Here is a 14,445-nt window from a genome sequence, read left to right on the forward strand (position 1 = left end):
ATTGGTGCCGTGCGGGAGATGTGCGCGGCGAGAGAAGGGCGCTGGGGCCGGAGGCGGCGGGCACTGCTGCTGTGCTGCGTGTTGGTGGCGGCGTGGGAAGCGGCGTGGGGGCAGCTGCGCTACTCGGTGCCCGAGGAGCTGCCCAAGGGCTCGTTCGTGGGCGACGTGGCCAAGGACCTGGCGCTGGAGCTGGCGGCGCTGCGCGCCCGCGGCGCCCGAGTTGTGTCCCAAGGCAGGACGCAGTACTTCGCTCTGCATGCCAACAGCGGACACTTGGTGACGGCCGAGAGGATAGACAGGGAGCAGCTGTGCCGGATGCTGGAGAAATGCGTGCTGCGCTGCGAACTGATCGTGGAGGGAGAGATGAAGGTGTATGCAATAGAAGTGGAAATCATGGATATTAACGACAATGCACCCAGCTTCAAAAAAGTCATAGTGCAGGAAGAAATGAGCGAGACGACAGCCGTAGGATCTCGATTTCCCCTCGCCGAAGCTCAAGACCCAGACGTGGGTTCAAATTCCCTGCAGAGCTATGCGCTGAGTGGCGACGAGCACTTCTCGCTGTCCGTGCAGGCGGGAGCCGACGGCGAGAAGCGTCCCGAGCTGGTGCTGACCAAGGCGCTGGACCGGGAGGAGGCGGCGTTTCACGAGCTGCTGCTGAGGGCGAGCGACGGCGGCGAGCCGGCGCGGACGGGCACGGCGCGCATCCGCGTGGCTGTGTTGGACGCCAACGACAACGCGCCCGCCTTCAGCCAGGCGGTGTATACCGTGCGAGTGCCCGAGTACGTGCCCGTGGGCTTCACGCTGCTCTGCGTCAACGCCACCGACCCCGACGACGGAATAAATGGCGAAATTAAATATTATTTAAAGAAAGGCACGGACACAGCATTGGAAATATTTGACCTTAATCCCGGTACGGGAGAAATCAGGCTGGTAAGGAACTTGGACTACGAGGAATGGAACTCTTACGAACTGGAGTTACAAGCGCGAGACGGCGGTGGTCTATTTGACACGGCGAAGGTGTTGATCTCGGTGACGGACGTGAACGACAACGCGCCCGAGATTTCGGTGCGGTCGGCGCTGAGCGAGATCTCGGAGGACGCGGCGCCGGGGACGGTGGTGGCCCTGGTGCACGTGCAGGACCGCGACTCGGGCGGCAACGGGGAGGTGCGGTGCAGCCTCGGCGAGGGCGTCCCGTTCCGGCTGGAGCGGGCGCTGGACGACTACTACAGCGTGGTGACGGCGCGGGAGCTGGACCGCGAGCAGGCGTCGGAGTACAACGTGACGGTGCGGGCGGCGGACGGCGGGTCGCCGGCGCTGCGGAGCAGCGCGGTGCTGGCGCTGCGGGTGCTGGACGTGAACGACAACGCGCCGGTGTTCGCGGAGGCGCGCTACAGCGCCCGGCTGCCCGAGAACAACGCCGAGGGCGCGCTGGTGCTGACGGTGCGCGCGTCGGACGCGGACTGGGGGCAGAACGCGCGCGTGCGCTACCGGCTGCGGGAGGGGCGGCTGCGGGGCGCGCCGCTCTCGTCCTACGTGTCGGTGCAGGCGGAGACGGGCGCGCTGTACGCGCTGCGCTCCTTCGACTACGAGGAGGTGCGCGAGCTGGAGCTGTGGGTGCGGGCGGAGGACGGCGGCGCGCCGCCGCTCAGCAGCAACGTGTCGGTGCGCCTGCTGATCGCGGACGAGAACGACAACGCGCCGCAGGTGCTGTACCCGCCGGCGCCGGGCGCGGGCGCGGGCGCGGGCGCCGTCTCGGGCTGGGCGGGCGTGGAGCTGGCGCCGCGCTCGGCCGAGCCCGGCGCGCTGGTGGCCAAGGTGGTGGCGGTGGACGCGGACGCGGGGCAGAACGCGTGGCTGTCGTACGAGCTGGCCAAGGCGACGGAGCCGGGGCTGTTCCGCGTGGGGCTGCACAGCGGCGAGGTGCGCACGGCGCGCTCGCCAATGGCCCGCGACGCGGCCCGCCACAGCCTGGTGGTGCTGGTCAAGGACCGCGGCCGGCCGGCGCTGTCGGCCACGGCCACGCTGACGGTGGTGCTGGCCGAGAGCGTGGCCGAGCTGCTCTCGGAGCTGGGCAGCGCCGCGGCGCCGGCCGAGCCCGCCGGCAGCCTGACGCGCTGGCTGGTGCTGGCCGTGGCGGCCGTGTCCTGCCTCTTCCTCGCCTTCCTGCTGCTGCTGCTGGCGCTGCGCCTCCGCCGCTGGCGCCGCTCGCGGCTGCCGCCGCCGCCCAGCGGAACCTTGCGCGGCGTCCCGGCCTCGCACTTCGTGGGCATCGACGGCGTCCGCGCCTTCCTGCGCTCCTACTCTCACGACGTCTCGCTCACCGCCGACTCGCGCAAGAGCCAGCTGCGCTGCGCGCCCGGCAGCTGCTGCGACACGCTCCCGGCCCGCCCGCCGCCCGACGAGCCCACGCCGCTGCGCGGGGAACACGCTGCCGCCCAGCGCGCCGCTGACACCGACGCCCTCACGGTGAGTTGTCGAACCGAGACGGATTCCACATCTCGGTTCCCTCACTCCCCTCCATCTCTCGCTCGGGGCTTTGGCTCTCTTTCGCAGCACTTTTCTCCCCTCACTCTTCTTCCAGAATTCTTTTGCTCACATGGATGTTGGCAGTACAAGCTTTCTTCCCATTTCGCTATATTTTGCAGGGATTTGCACTTGACGTTCCAAGTTTGCACTGTGTTTTGCTACTGATATCCCCAGTTTGCCTTCAGCTTGTTCAGTTGTTTGTAGAATGCCTTTTTATAATTAGGTTTTCTGTATCAGTACATCTCAAGCTGCTGGCACTGTGTTTGAAGAATGGGCTTTATGATTTCATGAGTGTAAAGGCAAAGGGACCATCAGAAATAAGCAGATGTTGCAGTAGGTTTAAAGAAATGAATACTCACTGATCCGCAAAGTTCTAGGCTTGAAGAGAAAAAAACTTCGGAGTAGGGATCTCCAGTAAGCGGTCCTTCCTCATTTGCAGCAGGCCCTTAAAGTGGTCTAGGCGCGGACTGGAGCGACTCCTTCCGGTCGCACGGGTGAATGCCGTCACCTCTGTTCCCACGATTGACCGGGTCTTTCCTTCAGGTGCTCCGTCACTGGTTCAGGCCGTCACTCAGTAGTCCGCATACCGATGAGTAATTACTCATCTTTTGACTATTTCAATTTGCCTGTGATCACAATCAAACACAATCTTCACAGTTGGAACTGTGTATCAATTGCTTTGGAATGATTTGTGTGAATGGCTTGTGAGGAAAGTAGGGAATGTATTTTGCTGTTTCTTGGTCTTTTATCTATGTCCTGATAACAATCGACCCTGGCTTATCTTTGCTTACTCTTTCTATAGCAACTGCAACGTTCGGGTTTTATCACTTTTATGTCTAGTTTCATTATGTTTGGGCAGATCCAAGAGTGTTGTCACTGCAGTGACAATGTTGCTCACCACTTACATATATTCAACATTTTTGCCTTGTTTCCTTTCAAATTCTAAAGGAAGAACCCATTATAGCTGATAACCCTTTCAAGACTGGAAAATCATTTATAGATGAGCTACGGGGGAGCCGTTTCCATTCGTGCCTTGAATATTTAATGCTGTCAACGTGAAGAATTCTGTATTCTTAGATTTCTGTAAAATGTCATTAAAAAAAGTTGTTGACTGTGATTACAATAGTCCCAAATGCTGCTACTGTTGATCGTTGAAGTGAAAGCTATGAATACTGAGAGAAGAGGGTAAGAGTCTAGTGTCAAGCCTGTGAAATAGGTGATAAGCGTGGTTTAGAGAAGGTACAGTTTAATTTCATACCTGGTGCTCAGATTGGTGCTCTTTCCAAAGAAGTCCTCATTTCATTGTCATTAGAGGCAGTGACAGATCACTGGAATTGAATATCTCACCCTAATTGTTTGTGGGAAAACCTATTATTTTACCTGGAATGGCATACAACCCCCACGTGAAACCTCTCCAGTGTGCATGTAGCAAACACATGATATGGAAGCTGCAACTGTTCTGTTGTATCCAAAATTGAATGTTTTACAATTCAGTCTTCCTACAGAATGGTGTTTGACATCTGATGGTTGATGAGTTGGAGAGCAGTTTCATTGTTAAAGAGCAGTACAAATACTGACTTATTACATTGCCTTTTCCTTTTGTCCTTGTCCAAGTTACTCAGTTTATAATTTCCACGTTCAGAGCATATTCTTTATCCTTCTCTGCTCCCTTCCACAGCAGTGATTTCATTCACTCTTTGGATAGGAAGAATTAAGAATAGAATTGTCGTTTCACAAAGTTGGTCTAGTTGAAACGGTTGTTGCAAGTCTCACTTTTGGTTATCTTGCTGTCAGCTTGTGTGAAATCTGAGCAATAGGATGCTGTACTTACGGCACTGATACAGTGCACATTGATATGAGCCACTTTTTCTTTCCCATTTGAAGTAACAGTAGGATATTGTTATCAGCATTACTCTAGGAGTTATCGACTTCCTTTCTTATTCCCTAATGATTTTCAACCTGAAAGAATGACATCTGTTGTGACAGGGCAGATATGAAAGAGTACCGCTTGCTTCTGTTGTACCTGTATAGGCAATAGGTGTTCTTGTTCTTTCTGGTTCTACTTTGTTTGGAATTTTTAATTGATGAATGCATTTGTTTGGTTCATTTCTATTTTTTCCTTTGTATTGTCCATAAGTGCCTATTTGTGTGACTTTAATGTGATCATAGAATGCTAGAAACAGAGTGGTTTGGGTTGGAAGGGACCTTTGAGATCATCTGGTTCCAATCCCCCTGCTGTAGGCAGGGACAACTCCCTCTAGATTAGGTTGCTGAAAGCCCATCCAGACTGGCCATGAGTGCTTCCAGGGTGGGAACATCTACATCCTCACCGGGCAGCCTGTTCCAGTGTCTCACCTCCCTCACCATAAAGAATTTCTTCCTAAAATCTGTCTAGTCTAAACCTACTGTCTTGCAGGTATAAAGTCCTTTATAAACCCCTTACTGCAACCTGCCCTTATAAGAAGACTCTTTCCAGCTTTCCTGTAGGTCTGCCAGGTACTTGAAGGCCACTATGAGATCCCACTGGAGCCATCTCTTGTACATCTGAAGAGACCCAGCTCTCTCAGCCTGTCCTAGTTGGGGAGGTGCTCCAGCCCTCTGCTCATCTTCATGGCCCTCCTCTGGACCTGATCAAACAGCTCCATGTCCTTCTTCTGTTGCGGAAGCCAAGACTTGATGTACTACTGCTGGTGGGATCTCACAGAGACAGAGTAGAGAGGCAGAATCACGTTCCTCGTCCTGCTGGTCACACTTCTCTTGGTGCAACCCAGGATACATTTGGCCTTTGGTGATGCTTGCGCACATTGCTTGCTTGTGTTGAATCTTTCATCATCAGTCCCCGAGGAATGCTGCTCATCACTGGCCTCCATTTTCACACTGAGCTGTTGACTGCAGCTCTGAGTGCAACCATCCAGCCAATTCCTTATTCAGTGGGGGACTGATTCATTCGCTTCATGAGGTTTCATGTTGTTGATATTTATGTTTTCTAGGACTGATGCTGGGTATTCCTTGTGGTTGATAGCCCTCAAATTGGAGAAGATTTTTGCAGTTGTACAACTTGGCGGTGTACTGTTCATACATAGCTTCAATAGTTTTAGATGCCAAAATTTTATGTATTTATCAGTGTAGTTCTGGCAGGGCAGTGGCTCAGTCTCTTACCAGGTGCCTGTGCCATTTACGTTACAATCCCATTGTCCCTGTCCATGTAAGCAAAGAAAAGAAAGGTTTTGGCCAAAATTTCTTTATGTAGCATCATTCTTCATTATTAGAATGTTTTTTAATTCTCATGGATAACCTCATTTATCCTTTCCAATGTCCTTGTAACCTTGTGATATAGAGTTTCTTCAATGTCATCGTTACGTTCTCATGACTTTGTTTTCTTGAAGGATTTTTTTCCCATTTCTGGACAGTATTTTTTCACTTGGAAGTGGTGGGATCCAGACTTAATGTTTTTGCTGTTTAGTCTTCCTGTAGGAAGAGGATTGCCATCTCGTTATTGACATGTTGGAGAGCGATTTCAAGTGTTGTACTGCGGGAAATCCTTCCTTTCTTCCTTTGACAAGATCTCAATCACCCCAAGATAGGTATTTCTGTTTGAGGAGATAGGAATCTGGAGGTGAAATAGTATGAGGTACCATTTCTCAAAAAATTTAACGTCCAAAAGTCCCGTGAGAAGAGGCTTAATTCTATGGTTCCATTTTTCATGCGTGCTTCCAATAGTGAGTTGGTTTTGACAGATTCCTGAAATTTTGTGATCTTTCCACATTCAGACCTCATCTTGATATGCTTGTCGTTTAGTGTGAGATGGTCTTAAAATGGAACATTACTTAGCCCATGTATATTTCCCATCTAAACTTTTCACCGCCTTTCTGCTTGAAGATCTGTTTAAGGCAGGCCATGATGTGGGTTGATACAGTGGAGAAATGGATGGGTAACTGGTGCTTTGATACTGTTTGCTATCAACAAATATTAAAGGGAATGGTAGAAAGTGTATATGACAATGACTTGGGGATGCTGTAGGTGAAGAGGTCATGCAGGAAGGAGGACCGTTTGAATGCTCAATTTTCAAGTGTGGAGAAATCTATTCTAGTATACAAATGCTGGGGTGCATGCTTGATATGGGTTCACCACTAGAATATCATGTTGAATAATATTTGCTGTGATGGAAGTGTGATGTCTAACGAGGGATCGTGATGTGCTTCCCATCAGTTGTTTTCACTGTCTTGCCTTCTTTGTTATCAAGATGAAACCATGTCTCAGATGAGGAGGACTTGAATATACAAAAGTTTTCTTGACATGTCAGTGGATGGAATGCTCTCACCCGTGGCTGATGGATGGGTAAAATTTGAATGATGTCCTTAGAGCAGCTCAAGACTGTGAGTGCAGAGCAAGGGTGGTGAGTGGCTGGACTTGAATGTGGACAGCAGGTGGGTCAGCAGTGATACTGCGTGGACAATGGATTGATTTCATAGTTGGTGCCAAGACCTGCAGCATCTCTGCACATTTTTATCTCCTTTTCACTGTTTTGAATGGTAGCAGTAGTCTTCTGATGATAATGGATGTTCACAATTACTGTGCATATAGAGTGATGATGCACACCTGTAGCATAGTATACTTCTTGTGTGAAACCCCATTAATCCATCTATAAGAAGCTATCATGTGACAGAATTTCTCCTCAGCTCTGTTTCCTTTGTTCCCAGGGTATTGTTACGGTTGGTATATCCAACTTCTGGGTAGGGATTTTGACTTGGAAATGGCAGGGTTGCGTTCCAAGATTTCCTTCCTCCCTTGGCAAGGTCCCAACCACCTGAAGTCAGCAATTTCTGTTAATCAAGAATGAAGCAGAATCCCTCAAAGTTTACTGAAGTAGTTGGGAAAGATTCCTGTGGTCACACTTCAACATTTGAAGTTTCATATTCATCAGAGGTGAGCAGGGCCCATAGCTAGTTACTCTGTGATAACTGGTGACTATTCCTGAAGATGTCATGTACACTGCAGTCCAGAGAATGACAATGGGGCTGTACTTGCAACTTAGGTCCACAGTGACTTCCTTGTGCTTTGTGGAAGGACTCTGTGCCTGCAGAGAAGGCTGTGACATCAAACTCATGTAATTTCTTGGAATGCTTCCTTTCCTACTTGTGGATCTGTACCCGCTCCTAGAATTTTATCCATGTAGAAAGGCTTTGTTGTTATTTGTTTATTTTCCAGTTTATTTTGTTTTGTATCTGTTGCTCATGTAAGCCACTAGCTGGGCATTTCAAGAGTGTTACATGTGTTTTGGAGTACTGGAGATGTGTAGATACTTAGTGTTCTCTTCCATTTTCATTACTGTACTGTGGATATAAGCCTGGAAGAACTGGAAGAGATAAGACTTGTAGTAATGAGGGAGTGGTTTCCATCCAGAGCTTGAACATTGACAGCTGTCAAGGCTCAGTCTTTAATATATTTCTCCATCAGTTAAATGTCAGTGAATGGAATGTGCCTGCAGTGAGAGAGATACCATTAGTGTGTGGATGCTTTCCACGACACTGACAATATCTGATTGTGGAGTATGGAGATGAAAACTCGACTTAGAGAATATATAACTACTGTGTTAAGATGTCTATGGTTGGGCAGAGTTATGCTTTCATCCCTGGTGCCAAGGCCTGCAATTTCTGCTGTGATCCCGGTATCCCTGTCCTTGGAGGCAGTGATGCTTCCCCAAGAATCTTGTATTTGGAAGTATTTGGCAAAAGCTGCAGGAGGAAACAGAGCTGAGGTGTGGAAGAATGCATCAAGAGGGACTGATATTTAAGAAGCCAAAGGGAAAGAAGGGCAGAAGAGTGATGTGGTCACTGACGTCCCCTGCTAATGCAAAACTAGAGCAGCAACTGATCCAAGTGGGTGATCTCATTGTACAACTTCATGAAGACCTGCATGCCTATCTACTGTAGGTTGCTGGTGCCTTCATACTAAACTAAGTGTTGTTAGTTTCTGGTGTGTGAGTCAATATGTTGTTGGAAGTAATGTAGGTGATATGAGATCAAGACAAAGGTATTCAATTGTTCCAGTCACCAAGGCTGCAGTGATAGCAGAGGAAAACAATCATTCAAGGCTGTCCAGAGGTGAAGGAATGGCAGTAATTATTTCTCTGTCACATCCATGCTGGTGCTTTTTTCCTTGCTTCGTTCATTATTTCATTGGGCACGCAGCAGACATGACATGCAATCTGACTTTCTTGTTCAGAAAGAAGTCTGACCTGTGACATATTTTCCACCAAGATAAAAGAAGTCTCCAGTGCAGCTGTTACCTGTGAAATATCTTAACTATTGTATGAGGGGAGCTGCTCAGCGGAGACAGTCCAGAATGGAATTCTCCATGGCAGGGGTTTGATGTGTGATGTGGGGAGCTACTGGCTTATTGATGCATCCTGACACAGGGGAATATGATTTTGGAAGTAGGCTTCATACAGTGTGTGAGAGGGAAGTTCCATTTGTTGAATTGTGTGGAGACAGAAGCGGTTCTGTGTAGAATGTCAATATAAAAAAAAAAAAAAAAACAAAACAATGTGAAGTTAATACTGAATGCAGTATTTCATCAAGAGTTCTCCTTCAAGAGGCAGCGAAGCTCTCACTCAAGGAAAACTGCAAGAAACATGGTACAGAGTGCGCTTCTGCAGTACATATTAGCAGGTGGAACTAAAATGGATTGTAATTTACAAAGGACATTATTGTCAATTCATTTTCTCATGTATTGGAAATAGCACAAACACAGCAGTATTGTCTGTGGTTCTTACTGCTCTGAAGAAAAGAAAGCATGAATATTCATATTCCAAGAAGAGGATAAATGGAAATTAAATGCAGATCAACATCATTTGTTTCACTTCTCTGGAGAAAGGTCTTAGTGTGAGTGCACAGCCTTCTCAGACCGCCCAAGGAAGCTGCTGGTTAATTGGAGCACACAGGTAGAACAGAATGCTTGGTTTTGGATCTTGTCTGCCAGTTCTACTTGGAAATATGCACGAAGTTCTGTTATCCAAGAGAAACAGACCCCAGGAAAAGCCATCATGATGGACCTCAACGTTGAAATGAAACGACCAAGTTTTAAGGGAATATAGGATATTAGCTACAGTACAGAGAACACAGAAGAAAATGTAGTTCAGGAAGGAAGGAGAAGGTCCACAGAAGCACACTACTATCTCTCTGATCACGAACACGGTTAATAGCAGAAAAGATCCTGTCGTAAGCAGGAAGAAGACAAAGGTAGCTAAAATCTAAATGCTTACAGTGAAACCAAATTGCTGAGAGAGTGCATCGTGCGGCAGTTGTGCGGTCCCGGCGGTTCCCGCGGCAGAGGCAGCGGCGGCGCTCGGTGGAGCCGTGCGTGCAGTGCCGGGCGGCGGCTGCGGGCGCCGCTGTTCACCGCGGAGGAGAGGAAGGAGCGGAGCGCTGCAGCCAGCCCCGCCCGCTGCGGCCCGGCTCGCTCGCTCGCTCTGTCGCTGTGTCGGCGTCCGGAAGGGCTGCGAGCGGACCCGCGGTGCTGCGGCGAGGCGGAGGGGTGGCGGGAGAGCTCGGCGGCGGCCGAGAGGAGAGAGAGAGCCGGAGAAGAAGGCGAGACGGAAGCGGGAGCAGAATCGGGAGGCGGAGCGGCGCCGGAGCGGCGAGCGTGAGGTGCCGGCGGTTGGTGCCGTGCGGGAGATGTGCGCGGCGAGAGAAGGGCGCTGGGGCCGGAGGCGGCGGGCGCTGCTGCTGTGCTGCGTGTTGGTGGCGGCGTGGGAGGCGGCGTGGGGGCAGCTGCGCTACTCGGTGCCCGAGGAGCTGCCCAAGGGCTCGTTCGTGGGCGACGTGGCCAAGGACCTGGCGCTGGAGCTGGCGGCGCTGCGCGCCCGCGGCGCCCGAGTTGTGTCCCAAGGCAGGACGCAGTACTTCGCTCTGCATGCCAACAGCGGACACTTGGTGACGTCCGGGAGGATAGACAGGGAGCAGCTGTGCCGGATGCTGGAGAAATGCGTGCTGCGCTGCGAGCTGATCGTGGAGGGCGAGATGAAGGTGTACGCAATCGAAGTGGAAATCACGGACATCAATGACAATACGCCCAGTTTCGAAGAAGTCCTAGTGCAGGAAGAAATGAGCGAGACGACTACCGTAGGATCCCGATTTCCCCTGGCCGGAGCTCAAGACCCGGACATGGGTTCAAATTCCCTGCAGAGCTACGCGCTGAGCGGCGACGAGCACTTCTCGCTGTCCGTGCAGGCGGGAGCCGACGGCGAGAAGCGTCCCGAGCTGGTGCTGGCCAAGGCGCTGGACCGGGAGGAGGCGGCGTTTCACGAGCTGCTGCTGAGGGCGAGCGACGGCGGCGAGCCGGCGCGGACGGGCACGGCGCGCATCCGCGTGGTTGTGCTGGACGCCAACGACAACGCGCCCACCTTCAGCCAGGCGGTGTACACCGTGCGAGTGCCCGAGGACGTGCCCGTGGGCTCCACGCTGCTCAGCGTCACCGCCACCGACCCCGACGACGGAACCAACGGAGACATTAAATATTATTTAAAGAAAGCCACCGATACAGCATCGAAGATCCTCCAACTCGAATCGAACATGGGAGCTGTGAAACTTCTGAGCAGCCTGGATTTCGAGGAATGGAACTCATACGAACTGGAGTTACAAGCGCGAGACGGCGGTGGTCTTTTCGACACGGCGAAGGTGTCGATCTCGGTGACGGACGTGAACGACAACGCGCCCGAGATTTCGGTGCGGTCGGCGCTGAGCGAGATCTCGGAGGACGCGGCGCCGGGGACGGTGGTGGCCCTGGTGCACGTGCAGGACCGCGACTCGGGCGGCAACGGGGAGGTGCGGTGCAGCCTCGGCGAGGGCGTCCCGTTCCGGCTGGAGCGGGCGCTGGACGACTACTACAGCGTGGTGACGGCGCGGGAGCTGGACCGCGAGCAGGCGTCGGAGTACAACGTGACGGTGCGGGCGGCGGACGGCGGGTCGCCGGCGCTGCGGAGCAGCGCGGTGCTGGCGCTGCGGGTGCTGGACGTGAACGACAACGCGCCGGTGTTCGCGGAGGCGCGCTACAGCGCCCGGCTGCCCGAGAACAACGCCGAGGGCGCGCTGGTGCTGACGGTGCGCGCGTCGGACGCGGACTGGGGGCAGAACGCGCGCGTGCGCTACCGGCTGCGGGAGGGGCGGCTGCGGGGCGCGCCGCTCTCGTCCTACGTGTCGGTGCAGGCGGAGACGGGCGCGCTGTACGCGCTGCGCTCCTTCGACTACGAGGAGGTGCGCGAGCTGGAGCTGTGGGTGCGGGCGGAGGACGGCGGCGCGCCGCCGCTCAGCAGCAACGTGTCGGTGCGCCTGCTGATCGCGGACGAGAACGACAACGCGCCGCAGGTGCTGTACCCGCCGGCGCCGGGCTCGGGCTCGGGCGCGGGCGCAGGCGCGGGCGCGGGCGCGGGCGCGGTCTCGGGCTGGGCGGGCGTGGAGCTGGCGTCGCGCTCGGCCGAGCCCGGCGCGCTGGTGGCCAAGGTGGTGGCGGTGGACGCGGACGCGGGGCAGAACGCGTGGCTGTCGTACGAGCTGGCCAAGGCGACGGAGCCGGGGCTGTTCCGCGTGGGGCTGCACAGCGGCGAGGTGCGCACGGCGCGCTCGCCAATGGCCCGCGACGCGGCCCGCCACAGCCTGGTGGTGCTGGTCAAGGACCGCGGCCGGCCGGCGCTGTCGGCCACGGCCACGCTGACGGTGGTGCTGGCCGAGAGCGTGGCCGAGCTGCTCTCGGAGCTGGGCAGCGCCGCGGCGCCGGCCGAGCCCGCCGGCAGCCTGACGCGCTGGCTGGTGCTGGCCGTGGCGGCCGTGTCCTGCCTCTTCCTCGCCTTCCTGCTGCTGCTGCTGGCGCTGCGCCTCCGCCGCTGGCGCCGCTCGCGGCTGCCGCCGCCGCCCAGCGGAACCTTGCGCGGCGTCCCGGCCTCGCACTTCGTGGGCATCGACGGCGTCCGCGCCTTCCTGCGCTCCTACTCTCACGACGTCTCGCTCACCGCCGACTCGCGCAAGAGCCAGCTGCGCTGCGCGCCCGGCAGCTGCTGCGACACGCTCCCGGCCCGCCCGCCGCCCGACGAGACAGACGCCCTCACGGTGAGTGCTCCGACCGTGGCCGATCCCATCTCCCGCCTCCCTCCCTGTCCGCCCGTGTCTCGTCCGGGCCTTTGACTGTTTACCCTATCGCGTTTCCCCTTCATCTCTCTTCTCTGACTCAGATGTTTGCTGTTAACGCCCCTAATTTGCACAGTGTTGTCACCGTCTCTAATGGGTAGTTTTAGGAACGGTGCAGTACTGTAGGACGTGTCGATACATTCTTATCGCCTTCTTTGAAGTGGTTTCATCTTTCATTGTCGCCTTAATGTTCGGTTTTTTTCGGCTTGCGGATGTAGCTAGGGCATTTAATTCTTACCGGCGTCACGTTTCCCCTCTTCTTCCACCGTCCTATTCCTGCTATTGACAGCAAAATTTTTCTCGTTTTCTTATATTCGTTTTGGTTTTGTTTTTGTTTTGTTTCTGGTCTCTGCTCTTATATTGGGAAATGAAGTGTTGTTTTACAAGTAATTCTTCCTTCCGTTGACATGTTCTCAAATCGTTCCATATTATTTTTTCTCGTGGAAAAGGGAAGAGGAAGATAAAACAAGATGTGGTATAGATTCTCAGAAATATTAACTTCTGAAATAGGCTGATGAGAAGAGGCTTAATCCTTTGATTTCTTTATTTCGGTGTGCTTCTGACAATGAGCTTGCTTTGACTGCCTCCTTACATTTTGCATTGTTGGCAGGGTTGGATAACCTTGCAGTCATGCAGGTGCTGGCTGTGTCATGATAGAGAGACGTTCTGGAGAAATGTTCGGAAAACAGTTCTCGACAACTGTTATCTGGACAAATGTAAACAACCATCTTGTTTAATATCTTTATTGATGACCTAAGGAGCAGGGAGGTGATCATCCCCCTGTACTCAGCTCTGGTGCAGCTGCACCTCAAGTACTGGGTTCCTCACTACAAGAAGGACATTGAGGCCCTGGAGCATGTTCAGAGAAGGGCAACAAAACTGGTGAGGGGTCTGGAGCACAAGTCTTATGAGGAACAGCTGAGAAGCCTGGGATTGGTTAGTCTGGAGAAAGGGAGGCTCAGAGGAGACCTTATTGCACTCTACCACTTCCTGAAGGGGGGTTGTGGTGAGGAGGGGGTGGGCCACTTCTCCCTGATAAATAATCAGGATGAGAGGGAATGGCCACAAGTTGTGCCGAGGAAGATTTAGATTAAATTTGAGGAAATTTTTTTTCTCTGAAAGAGTGGTCAGGGACTGGAATGGCCTGCCTAGGGAGGTGGTTGAGGCACCATCCCTAGCGCTGTTCAAGAAGCGTTTAGATGAGGTACCGAGGGATTTGATTTAGTAGTTTAGAGGGTAGGGATGGTGATAGGAAGATGGTTGGACTAGATGATCTTGTAGGTTCTTTCCAACCTAATGTATCTATGAATTTATGAATCTATGAAAACTGGTCCTTTGAAGCTCATTGTTATCAATACTGAAGGCAGTCCTTGGAGTATTATTTGGGAATGGTTTGGGGATGCTGCATGTGAACAACTCGTGGAGGAAAGAGGATTGTTTGAATGTTGTCCTCACAGGAATGGAGCAGACTTTGCTAGATGGTAATTGCTATGGTAAGAACTGCTTTATTGGTTCTTCACTTGTCAATTTTGCTTTGTTTGTTACCAAAGGTTAAATTAAATCTGCAGTGTGGAAGAGCGCCCTCAATAAACTGGATAACCTGACTTGAAAATTTACATCAATCAGGAAAAAGACTAGGACATGCTTGAGATTCCTTTAGCTGTCACTGAATGACATGCTGCTGTGAGAGCTGACATACTGCATCTTGTTGAATGTATCCATGCTTAAAGAAAAG

At 52.8% G+C, this 14,445-nt stretch overlaps 1 protein-coding gene across 4 annotated transcripts in view; it reads left to right on the top strand.

Moving 5' to 3' along the window:
- Window positions 1-14,445, top strand: part of LOC136047376 (protocadherin gamma-C5-like) — a 118,955-nt gene that overhangs the window by 31,451 nt on the left and 73,059 nt on the right. The window contains exon 1 of one of the 4 annotated variants that reach the window (XM_065734423.1): window positions 19-2,469. The exons of 2 other annotated variants lie outside the window; for them this stretch is intronic. In XM_065734423.1, coding sequence (XP_065590495.1) covers window positions 19-2,469 — 2,451 coding nt within the window. Of the gene's footprint in view, window positions 1-18; window positions 2,470-10,133; window positions 12,633-14,445 lie in introns of those variants that run through there. One more of the 4 variants, XM_065734425.1, reaches the window with a different exon arrangement.

Source organism: Cyrtonyx montezumae, unplaced genomic scaffold, assembly GCF_038088225.1.
Source record: "Cyrtonyx montezumae isolate F1298 unplaced genomic scaffold, pur_monq_1.0 scaffold_18, whole genome shotgun sequence".
Taxonomy (NCBI): Eukaryota; Metazoa; Chordata; class Aves; order Galliformes; family Odontophoridae; genus Cyrtonyx; species Cyrtonyx montezumae.